The following is a 13,229-nucleotide window of genomic DNA, read 5'->3' as shown; positions in this document are numbered from 1 at the left end:
TCTTGGGCAACCCCGGCGCGATATTACGTCCGATTCGTGCTCGGCTCTGTCTCTCTGCTCGCTGATTCTACCACGAAATTGCCTTTCGAATCGTAATTTTGTCTCCTTCGCGGAAATGTAATTCGGCATTTCGTGACACGAACTTTCCCGTTGCTAGAAAACACGTATTCTGTTCGCGTAGTCAAACCCACGTGAAATTCTTGGGCTAGGGAAGAGCGCGTGATACTACATTACGCGTCATTTTTTTTTTTTTTTGTTTTATTATCCCGTTCGATAAGTAAACCAAAGAACATTGATTCCGATTGTTGTTCAGGCAAATGTAGCGTCAGCCAAAGGTCGCGTCGCAAGGTTGCAGGAATGTGACTCGGTAATTGAATCGTTCCGAGCAGAAAATCTCCGAGATGATCTAGGGACAAGAAACGTTCGCGGAACGAGCGTTCGCAATCTCGCGTCGTCTAATGGTGCAACTGTAAATTCGATATTACGACGACAACGACTGCAACGGGTGTTATTATCGCGATGCGATCCGCGATGTCGCCGCCGCGACTTGCCCCGGAGATTAGAACCCTCGAGTAAACGAAAGTCCAAATAACCCCCAATTATCGCGATCGTCCGTTCCCCGAAGACGATCGCCTTTTCCACTCCAGAACGCGCAATCTCGTTACTCCGTTCGACGAAGCGATCGTTTATTCGGAATGGTCCTCTTCCCGTGGCTTCCATCGGCTTCTGTTGGACGTGGCAGTTGTCGGCGAAGGTTTATTAAGCGTGCTGCGAAAGGGACCATCCTTTATCCCACGAACGGAGGAACCCATTCGACGTCGACGACTCGGCCTATGAGTCGTGCAAAATGTCCCTCGTTTAAACGACGACACGCCGCATGGGTCAAGAAAAAAAAAACAAAAAAAAAAAAAACGGAAAATATATCGTTGTTACTCTTGTCTTCGTCTCGGAACCAATTCTGGCTTTTCAGTGCAACGCCATTAATCTGATTCGTCCCGCTTGCTTGATTTTTATTTGCTTCGAGAAGCTTCTGGAAAATATAATGGAATACTATCTTCGTATGCTACGGAAGGCTTCGAGGTTTCTTCGTTTGTGCAATGTTAGCATCGATGCCAACACATTCTTTAAATCGTTCTCGAGTAGCGGATTAACCAACGACAATTGGTCTACGACATGGTTTCGAAAGGACAATTTTTTAATGGTCTTTAAACTACATAAACGTGTGGTGACGCCTCTTTACCACTAGTGAGACTTCCAAACATCGAAACAGATTTCTAAGAGTCATCTTAAACAAAAACAGAGACCATCCGATCCGACCACTACACAAACATAATAATAATCGACAGAATGGAACGAAAACGCGTACGAAAATGACAAAGTTGAAAACAAAAGAGATTCGAGACCAAATTACCCACGCTTATCGAAGAGGTTTCTTCGGTTCTGGCAGCTGGTGCTCGGTGTAAAGCTCCCTAGGGTCGAAGACAGCTCGTATCTCCCCTTTGTGCACGAACGAAACGTCAACTCGGTCTGGCACAGTGACAGTCCGTAATTAGAACGCAGATAACAAGTTTGTCCGATGGAGTCTGCCCGCGATCGTTGGCTCGGTATTGGCATTCGCCAACCTACATACCTAGACGAGCCGAACCGGGGACGGTGCTCGAAGCTCGATTCCGCGGTACGCCGAGTAAGCTGTTCCGCGACGCTGGTCCTGCAACCAGTTTATCCGTTGAAAAGTGTCCGCGTCTATATACCTAGAACGTTGGAAGCGTAACCCGACCAGGCTACAAAAATCCCAAAGTAAGTCGAGCGTACGCGAAACGGCGCAAACTTTATCACTCCGCGAGCTAGCTGTCCAATCCAGGCTAATGCCACCGATAATTGCATCGATGATCTCATGCCGCGCGTAAAACTTTCCCCACGGCAAAATCGACGCGGTTGGTCGACAATTTTACGGTCATTGGCAATTAAAGCGACGGGTGACGGTGTCTTTCCGCTGGGAAACGATCGTTCCGCACACCCTGAACGCGACGACGCACTTTATCAAGTATCCAGTAATGTTCAACCCTTCTAGTGCCAAATTATACGTAACATATTACGATTCCACGAACGTTATGGGAATTTCATTTGGGTTCGTGTATGGGTTAATTTGTCATTCATGAAGACGTCAAATAAAAAGAAGTACTAGTACCTAGTACCAGATGAATAACAAAAATTGTTCGGAGAGATGGTTCGTCGTTATTTGAATAATTAAGAAAAAAATCCTGACCGTGGACAAGTCGAGGGAGACTTGAACGTCGTTCCTTGATGGACTCCACGGGGCGCCATGGTCCAAACAATACTCTCTAATGATGCATGCAGCGACGCCTGCACGCCGATCCCTTCACTCCCCCTTTATCCTTCTTTTGTAACGTCAAACATTTTCGGCAATCATTGTCGTTGTACGTAATGGAGGGTTAGGGTGGTGGATCGAGTTCGTTAAAGGAGGAATGCGGTGAAAAAAGAAACGAGCCACGATCGACGCCGTCGGGTGCTTTCACCGTTGTTCTTGCGATTTCAGCTCGAGAAGCGTCGCTACGGCGAGGAGCATTGGCCGCGGCAACTTCGCTTTCTAGAGGCTGTTTAGATCATCGGATTACAACGCGCCGCGCTCCGTATCCGAGGATCGTCGCGGTGGATCGTTCGCGAGCGCGGCCAGCAATGTAGATCATTTGTTATTCACCGAGTGGAAAATTGAAGCGAGCGAGTTCCATGCGTTCGGCGTAATTAGCCGAGGCCCATATTTCACGTGCCACGCGGATTCGCGTGAACGCGCGAAATTAAGGTTGCATATGCGTTTCGACGCGCGATGTTACTTCGCGTGATTGTGTTAATCTTATCGGGTGCTGAATTAATCTCGTTGATAGGGGAACCTTCTGCGTTTTATTCGTTTCGTAATTCGTATTTTAACAACGGCGTGTGTTGATGTTGAATGGAGCTGCGGAATAATAGGGATTATTCAAGTTGGTGATATTATTAACGAATGAGAACAATTTTACAATGTGCACGTGTGTATATTCATTGGCTTTAAATTTATGTGAAGCATTCAGATGCGAGAAAATATATATTATTCGTGTTAAATTCTTACGAAGAAATCAGCTCTCTTTATGTATTATAGTACTAGTTCTTTGACCCTTTGACCTGCAACGACGAGTGTGACTGATATCTTTTTTCTTTGTAATTTCGTATGAATCATTTATTTTTATTTACAACGGAAGACGACCTCGTTCGTTTCTGCTCCAAAAGCGAACAATTTGCTTCAATCGCCGTACGTGACACGTACGACGCACGCGTACCTTAACGCGCGTGTAGGTAAGCTGTACCATTTAGAAAAGCGCGGGGGAACGTATCCGCGTCTTGGTCGTTAACGGAAGAGCGAAAGTAAAGCGTTTACGCGTACCACTTGCTCGCGCAATGTTACTTCACTCGTAACCGTCGTTGTTCGTCACGCTCGTCCGAGAAAAATACACGTTTTACCAAGTTATGGCCGCCGATTTCTACCAGTAACTCGTAATCCGTGCTTGCGCAACGATTCGTTCTAATTGACCCGTTTACTCGTTAAAACACCTCAGACGCGGAGATGAATACGTCGAATCACACGACCAGTGTCTTATTTTTCTTTGCTATTTAAAGCGTTGGATTCACAAACGTTCAATCTAATTTATTACTAGTTAGGTGTGAGTGACCTCCGGTTAAAGTCGGTTAAAAATACTGAATTTGCATTTGACGTTTGTTTGCAGAGGGAAATATGCAACGGTGAGGAGATGTCGGGAAAGGTCCAGCGGTCGTCAGTGGGCCGCCAAGTTCCTGAGGAAAAGGCGACGAGCGCAGGAATTGAAGGCGGAAGCGCTTCACGAGGTCGCGGTGCTGGATGCCGCGGCAAATTGTTCTCGCCTGGTGTCTCTTCATCAGGTGTTCGAGACGCACAACGAGATGGTCTTGGTTCTGGAATTGTAAGTCGCGTCCACGCATTGTTTATCGTTCGTGGAAATCATTGTCGCACGCGGTGAATTTCGGTGAAGTAGTGTTTTAGTTATTCGTCGTTGTAAAGTTCATCGATCATTTTGTGTTAATCGTTACGTACTAATAATTAATATGTGGACAGTTTTTTTTATTCTTATTTTGTCAGGCTCCAATATTTAGCAACGATCGATACGTTTCTCAGGCTTGGCAACATACTTTCCGCGGCAACTGTATGTACTACAACGAGATGGAAAGAATGACCCCGAGTGGTGGTTACGACGAGAGACGAATCCGTCTTCTCGTCTATCTAATACGAATGTGTCTTTCTTGTCGATAATGAAACAATTCCCTTGGAAGATACTGATCATTAAATTTGCACTTCAACCAGGGACATTCTCTCCAACTCTCAGGTGTATTTAGCTTCTCGATCGTTGACGAGCTTCGTGTTTTCTGCCTGCTCAGGGCCTCCGGCGGTGAGCTACAAATGATCCTGGACAGAGACGAAGTTCCAGAAGAGCGACAGGTCGCCAGATTGTTGAAGCAGATTTTGGACGGGATCGCCTTCCTGCATTCCCTGAACGTGGCCCATCTCGACATCAAGGTGAGTCTTATAAGCTCCTTTACAAGCGCCCGGTATATTTCATCAATAAATACTACTTCAGACTTTCTACTATTAAATGAGTCGTTCGTTCCACGAATCGATCGACTCCACTTTTTGAAAAATCTGAAATTTAAGTATCAATGCACTTGGTACAGTCGTAACTGTTTATATTAATAATAATATTCCTGAATAATGAAGATTAACACTATACGACAAAATTTGTTTAGCCATTGAGTAATGAGTAATTTGTTTTAAAAAAAACAACGTAGTCTAGAGTTAATCAATTTGCGCAATGAATGGAATCAAAATCTGATCGTAAAAATAGATCTCTGAATTTTTCTACAAATACGAAGACTCCGTGTGAGCGCAAGGTTCCCTGTTAGAGGAAAATTTCATGTGCAATTGTCCGCGTGCTCGACGACCGCAGAATCGCGGTCGGAACCTCGTCTCGTATCAGACGGCTCGTAAAAAACAACAGAGCCCTCGATAAGAGCTGGTAGATTGTCGTTCCTGCAAATAATGCTTATCTAGATTTTTCTCGCTCGAGTTGAAAAACCTCCTCGCGGAATTGGCACGAGCGCACGTCCGTCCGTCGCGGATGAAGAACGCGATGGGAAAAATGTAGAACGGTTGCGATTACGGTTATCTTTCCCGGATCGAAGATTACGGAATTCTTAAGTGGATTAAGGTTTCAAAGTACGAGCCAAGAAATTAATCAAATTAATTTACGATGAATCGGTGTCATCCAAGGGAATAATATTTCTTTGTCGACGTTCAGATGTTTCAAATTCAAACTTATACATTTTTTTATTAATTTATTGGGCATCTTCAGGTACGATAGCAGCTACTTTGTAATAATGTGAAGTAAATTAATAATATGTACATATATGTTATAATATATACCGGGAGAGCGTGATATCGAAAAAGATGGAAAGCCTAGTTGCGACTCGTTGCGCCTAATCTCGAAGATCGTCGTCGCTCGAGGAGAAAAGGAAACTGGTTGGCAACGAAACGACGAAATTTCAGGCGGGGCTGGCAGTTTCTCAGCGTGGCGACGTGTTCCGCGTCGCGGTCGGTGCGAACGACCTAAATCATTATGTAAAAGTATCCGTGTAATACGGTGATCTTTGCCAAAACTCCGGCCACGAGCGCGAAAATCGCTCCTCGGGACGGCTCCGATGCGATTCGCATCGTTAACGGGTATTTTCGTAGCTGTTCAAGATTCGTTTGAAGTCTCGCTACGTAACAATTCGAACGCGTAAACGTTGTAGGCTAAAGTGAAATAACGACCGAAACGATTATTATTAGAAAAGAAGGGACTTGGTGGATTTGAAAAACGAGATTTAAAATAAAAAGAAGAAAAGACTACGAGTACAGCCTACGTTTTTAATTCGGGATCAACGTACGATGTTGGAAGAGACTCGTGTCGGAATCAATTTCATTTCAGTTTAGAAAATAATTTAAACAAAAGCTCGATCACGCGAAACTTTCAGTCACGTAGCGTCGATCGCGAATTCTAATTATTTTCTTATCCGTTTCTCCGCCATTAGCACGACGAACGATGTAGAAATTGCAAGGGGGGATGAATTAATTTGTCCAGCAATTTCTCGATGACGGAAAGTGACTTTCTCGTGAATTCAAATATTCACTAGAAAGTGGCAATCGTGTGCTACCCACCAAGAATTTTGCCCGCTTTTAGATAAATGTACCGATGGAGACTTATTATTATTTTTAGGGTTGTTTCTTTTGTTTTTGCAATAAAAAAAAAAAATAAAAAAAAAAATAACGAAATCTTCTATATATCTGGGAAGAATTAATAAAATTTCAGCATTGTATTTAAAATGTTACACTTCTAACCCTCGGCATTTCACGCACCCGCTCTCGTTTTTCAAATAACTATCGAACGTGACAATCCCCTCGCTAAATGATGATAAATAGTTACTCCTTATCTTCGTTTCAAAATTTTGCCCACGTCCGACTAGAACAAACGCTTTTAATTTTCGGCAACGAACGGATGGTTCGCGTTTTTCTGCGCGGTATTCGTTCCCATGAAGGAACCGTCGTTTGCAAAGATGAGAATAAGATCTGCGGCACGTGCGCGGGAGACGAGCACGCGAGAAGAGAGCAAACGAGTCACGGCGATGGAATCCCGACGAAACGGGCGCCAATGGGGTGTTGTTTCTGTCTACGATATTATTTTTGTACCCAACCTCGAGGGAGCCTCATCCCGTTCGTCGTCGAAAGATCGACGCTCGAATAGCTCGATGCGTCTTTTCTCAGTTCTTTTTTATCGCGAGAATAACGAGAGTAATTAATTTCAGGCGATGAAATTCGATGAAATACTCCATTCGATATTCAAACGAAATATATTTTATTTTCGATCAGTTACTTTCGAACCACGAGAAAACCGATCTCGACCGAATACGAGGATCTTTTGCACTCGGGAATGATAAACATTATACCGATAAAAATATTCAAACACGCGAGAAATGTATTTTAAACCCGTGCAGTTGTCTGTTGTACTTGATAACATCATCGATTAATTATCGATCCGCGAAAATGTACCTTTTAGGCGAATGCAAGCGTCTTTTGTACTTTGGAACCTTCAAAGATTTTTCTTATTTGGCGGTTCGCAAATTCGCGACGCGAGCACCGCGACGCGGGAACCAGGGCGTAGGTATAATCGTGTATACGTTGTTTATCGATTATCTGAGTGATCGATATGGGTAAGCCAAGGCGAACGAGTCGTATTAATAATATTCCCTCGGCGACACACAAGCGCGGGTCCCGGTCGGGTATTTCAGCCTTCCTCCTTCGTTTATTTTTTACACGTTTTTTATTCATCCCGCCGCCACGGCTCGGATTATGATCGCGGTTATGCAACCCAATTACCCGCCTTTCGCAAATTGATAGCAATTTGCGGGGATGCAGGTTACCAGGTGTGTACGACGACCAAGGAGAAGGCGTGATTAAATTCGCTCGAAAGGGGTACTCTATTATTTTTGTCATTCTCCGTGCAGTTTTCGTGATCTTTTTTTTTTCTGCTGAAGTAATCGACGTATATTTTCGAAATTCAGCACGTTCATTTGTACACGTGTATACAAGGTTCTGTTAAATTTGTAACTGTCCCGGTTGATTTGTTTCAAAGTTACGCACAATACTCCGCGTGACGTATGTTTAAAATTCTGGTTAATGAAATTATAACGACAGCGAAAATATTGAATAATAGTTGACTCTCTGGCGCTACTAATCCTTCTAACTCCTTTCAAATTTTAACTATATTTATACTTTAAGCCCGTAATTCGTGTAAATAAATAGCGCGATTTCGACTGAACTAACGCGATAAAAATGATCTTCTGCTTAGTTGGTTGCTCGTCGAGACGACCTTTAATATTGTCTTATCTCGTCTCACCTGGACAGATATCGGCGAGGATTACCCATCAGCTGGAATTATCTCGGCCTTTTCCAACCGATAAGATTAACTCTGTGCGATGTAGATACGCGAAAACGACTGCTTTATGCGACAACCGGCTAAGATCGTTCCTGCGTGCGCCAGTAAACAGACAAATAACACCGGGGCCAATTTTATCTAGACGCAAACAATCGTAGTTGCACAATATCTCTTTGACATTCTTCTTGACAATTCTTTTTGACAATTCTTTTTGACAATTTTTCTAACGTTTTCTTTATCACTATTACGGCCCGCTTCAATGGTTCCATCCAAATTTAATCACTCATATTTTATAGATTTAATATTTTGTCCAATATTGCGAACAACGCGTTTTATAGTAGACGGTTCTGACAGCGGTTCACATGAAATATTTTCATCTCGCAAAATTCGTGTTTCACTTGACGAAAAAGACAAGTGAATGTTCGAAATATAATGTATTAACAAACAACTAAATAAGATACTTCGAATAATGTTCCTTTAGACAGCAATCGAAACAGTAAAAATGTAAACAAAGTTATGAAAACAGTAAACTGAAAGGATCTCGCGAAAGCTCGCGTTCGGTGCACAAATATTTTCTGGCTCGGTTAGCGGCGGGTTTTTCGATCATTAACTCTTTAACTGATACATTTCGTTCGCGTTGTTGAAGATCGCGAGAGCGTGGTCGAGTGGACGCGCCGATCGGAAAGGAAAAACGATTTTCACCGTTCTTCGGGCTTTCCCGTTTAAACGCGTGCAACCAATCGAGAAGTCAACGCACTCGTCTCGATCGCGTCGAACTTCTCAAACTTTTGCCAGACGTGTCTCGAGATACGCCGGTCCACATACAGATCGTTCTCAGAGTTCGTCTTAAAATACCGTCGTGCCACGAATTCGCGCGATATGGCTGACCTAAATATAGAACTTGCTGTTATGAATGGAAAAATGCACGTGAATTCTTTGGCCCGATTCCAGAAGGCCTCGTTGGCCGCCATCCACGAGGTTTCGGGCGCCAGCGTGCACTCTCGCGAAGCCGGTTTCACGCTGCTACGCTCGCACATATTTAAAATACCGTCGATCCATTTTTTACATTCACTACGATTTCATAGATTTTTATACAGATTTCATAAAATTCGTAGATTTCATAAATTTCATAGATCTCATTGAAAGTTACGATATCCGTGTTCATGCTCTGCGTTTCGAAGTTCCTTCGTTCCTCGCGTGCCGATTTCAAGCGGAGCGATCGACGCGGCCGTCGATCATCGACGCGAGAGCAAACATAGGAGCTCGGACGGGTGGTCTTTGGCGCCGGTTTAGATATCGCGTTATTATTGCACGCCTGTCGAATCGATCGACCGTTCAACCGGTAGTTACCCTAACATTCGGCTCGACGACGGCATTCCAGGGATCAGAAACGCCGCAGCCGTTCGAACGATACAATTGTCGCTATTAGAAACGCTGGGCGAAAATTGATCGTTGATCGGCGCGTTTCACACCGGTTGCCTCGTTTATCGAATCGCCCAGCCAACGATCGAACGGACCGATCACTGTAATTATCAATTACCACAGATCCCCGAGGTCGAGATACATTTTCTAGGGTACACTCGCATAGCTGGATATGCATCGGATAAAGTCGCGCCAGTTTGCGGCGATGCTGGTCGATTATTCGAATATTAATACTCTTGGGATATATGATATCGCAGCAGATATGAATTTGTATTATTTAATAAATAAGGAATAATTCCATCTTCGTTCCAAACAGCTTATAGACGATGTTTCGATTTCTTAGATGATGCTATTTACACAGGATGAAAAATGAAGCTGTAATTAAAATAAATAAATATAATATATATTAATAAAATAAATAAATATTATTGCAGTAAAATGCGAGCACACGTAGACTGTGTGTACATATGTATATCCATATATACGAATCAAATATATAAAGAATATAAAATGTACAAATGTATAATTGCTACACTGTATTAATTTCATAATGGGCTATGCCCGTATATATTGAAATAAATAAATAAATAAATAAAGTGCACAATGTATGCAACGTATAAAATTGATTAAGTGTACAAAATTTATGCAACGCATAAAATACATTGGGTCTGCGAGAACAGTCGGATTATATTGCCGTAAAGTAATATCTACAAGAAGAGTACCGATCAAGTGTCACCAAGGCTCGAAAATAATTGGCAAAACGTAGCGATCGAGTCATCGAGCGACGCCTTTCGAGGAAACCTTCGTGACTCGGTGTTATTCCCGGCTTTCACGCGAGTTTTTCATCGGATTTTCTAAGGAGCCGAGGCGATCGACCTCCATAGAGAAAGGGAGAGATTCATCAATGAACTCTCTGGTATAGCCTTCGTAGTTGGAGTATCGGCCTCCTACCGAGAATTCCGTTCGAGTGGCGGTGGTCAGTGGCTCGAATTCCCTGGATCGATGCACGCGTCTGACCATTCGTTCATTAGACGCGTTCGATGAAATCGATTCATCGGCCTCTTAATGGGATAGCCGAGCTCGTCAAGCGCAGAGGCGCGCCTCTTTTCGCCGCGGAACGCGATAGGGGGCCCGAGGAATAAGGCGATCCGCACTTTATCCGAGGCTGAAGCAAACGTGACCGGTAACCCTTATTTAACGACTGTTTTCATCGTAACAAGGAAAGAAATGGCTGTACAGTTCCGATCCTCTTCAATGATCGAGCAGAGATCTGTTATCTGAATTTTGGTAGCGTAGTATAGCCCTTTCTATACTTCATACTCTGTACTTCAACCCTTTGCACTGATGGATGGATATCTCTTTTGAGGGGACAACGAAGTCCAGATAAACTTTATTAGTGATTACTAGACTGCGGATCTTTGTCCATTCATAGGAAATATGAACGTGCAAGAAATTACGAAATGCAAACAATATGCAAGAATGTAGAAGAGATCGAAAGTAAAGTTCATGTTATAATATTTGCGGAATAAAATTAATTTCTATTTAGGTTCAATGTTTGTAGTCACGTTCGCGAAGATTTTATTTTGCATAAAGATCCGCAGATCACACATGATAAACTTGGGAGCGTGAAGCACATGGGAACGTGAAATTGGTAAAAGTGTATGATTTCTGGATTCCTGGAATAGGGGGTGATTCTACGTAAAAAATTGAATGGAAGATGTAGAATAAAATTTGTTCATGTGACGCTTTATTTTCGAAGAAAGTAAGTTTGAAAATTTGCCGAGTACGGGTGCACTCGGATCCCCACCCTCGGAGCTCTTCTCGATCCATTGGATTTAATTGCGAACCGTATAAATAAATCACTCTCTCTCTCTCTGTCCGCGTCCTTCTTGCTGCTTTCAACCCGTAATAAAGCAACGGAGCGGCAGAAATTTATCGTAGAAATCGGGTTTAGCCGCGAAGAGTACAAACAATCGCGATTACGCGGAAACAGTTCGTTTTCTATGGCGGCGTTGGCCGATCGTTGGAGATAAATTGATCGCGGCACGCTTTCGCATCGTGTGAATCGAGCTCGTTCAACTCGTACGCTGGCCAGTCGGGGAACGACTCTTTCTCGCCTGTTCCCCCAAACTTGATTACATTCATGCCGCGCCTGTCCCCACGCGCAACCGTCTGCGGGTTTCCCCCTTTTCTCAACCGCCGGAAGTTTCAATGAACGCGAGAGACGGATCCTTATAAATTCGTCGCTCGTTGGTTACAAATATTTCTCCTTCGGCGTCTCAATTTATTACAACAACGACACGTTTTTATCGCACCAGAAGCGCAATGCAAAGTACAAAAACTTTTATACTCCTCTTTTGCTTTGTCATTTATAATTTACGTGAACGTTAAACTCGGAAGAAAGTTTAGAGCTCAACGTTTGGAGCGATAACGTATCAAATTTGTATAAAGAAGTATATACTTAACAAAATAAATATCGCTTCCTCCAGTTCATCTTTGGAATCTGTCGCTTTTCATCTTCGCTTAAATCTTCAACAATTTAGCGGCGGTCTTCTCTAACGAATCCTCGAGCGCGCGATATTTTTTTATTCGATAAGGGTGAAATTTGTACGATACGAACGGCTTGTCGGATGCTCGGCATCGTGAGAAATACATCGAGCAGCGTTTTTATTTTAAAGAGACGGATGGACGTGTAACCCTGATTTAATAGCTGACGTCCTTCCTGCAGTTTTTGCGGGCATTCTAAGTTAAACGACGACATCCGACAGACCGTGCTCCGGGAACTGTCTCACCTGTTACACTTTCCTAGACACCGCGTAGATCGATAGATGCATCGCACATGAATACCCACGGGAGACGCTAGATCTGACTGCACCGGAGATGCATTACGATTCATCGATCGGAGATCTCATCGATCACACAACCGCGTCATAGCGAGCTTTCTAGCGAAGATAGTTACCGAAGTAAAAATTTCGAATAATGGATAACAGATAGACAAAGCAAAACGTAGGTAGTCATTTCGAGTGCTCGATCATTATTTATCGGATAAAAATCGATGTGGATTGATCACTGTGATTATTCTTCTGGAAAAGACCTGGAAAACAGATGGAAACTTTCAAGACCGATCGCATTGGAAATGGCGTACAACGAGATAATGAAATACTAATTTTATTCGTTAAAAGTTTTGATTTTGTTTCTACGTTTATTTTTTTAGCGAAATAAAATGTTGAATTTACTGTATTAGTAAATATTCCAACAGAGCAAGTCTTCGAATACGTTTTAGAATCAGGTAAATATTCAAGCGACCGTGGCTACTTTCGAGCCCCGACCGTCGTTTTACGGCTGGAAATTGTCGATTCGAACGAATCGATCACAGCCACAGCGGTAAATATTTGAGCGTTCAACAAGGAAACGAGCGGAACGCTCGATTATCCTATTTGCCAAGGTGAATCGCGCGGGTCGCAATAATTTTCGCGGTAATCGATCCCTACGCCCGCGCTGGTCGCGTCGAGGTTCGAGGAACGTCCGCAAAACGCCGTTGACGCAGGAACCTCGTAACGACTGATTATGGAAATGTCTTTGTTCCTTATTGAACGACTTCCGGGATTTGGCGAACGACCGTTCCCTCGACTGTGTTCCGCCCTCGGAACAGACGTCTACGATCGCTTGTATCGTTTACTTCTGTCACAAGAGGTCAAAAACTTTCTTCGCACTTCAAATCCTTTCAAGGGTTGTTCGATAAGGTTCGTTCAGTTC

General features: G+C 43.4%; 1 protein-coding gene across 1 annotated transcript in view; it reads left to right on the top strand.

The window, feature by feature from the left end:
- LOC128885426 (serine/threonine-protein kinase 17B-like) overlaps window positions 1–13,229 on the top strand; it is an 82,256-nt gene that overhangs the window by 53,843 nt on the left and 15,184 nt on the right. Inside the window, exons 2-3 of the mRNA XM_054139475.1 lie at window positions 3,777–3,989; window positions 4,462–4,600. Coding sequence (XP_053995450.1) covers window positions 3,777–3,989; window positions 4,462–4,600 — 352 coding nt within the window. The remainder of the gene's footprint in view (window positions 1–3,776; window positions 3,990–4,461; window positions 4,601–13,229) is intronic.

Source organism: Hylaeus anthracinus, unplaced genomic scaffold (genome assembly GCF_026225885.1).
Source record: "Hylaeus anthracinus isolate JK02 unplaced genomic scaffold, UHH_iyHylAnth1.0_haploid 0, whole genome shotgun sequence".
NCBI lineage: Eukaryota > Metazoa > Arthropoda > Insecta > Hymenoptera > Colletidae > Hylaeus > Hylaeus anthracinus.
This window is presented reverse-complemented; position numbering and strand designations above follow the sequence as displayed.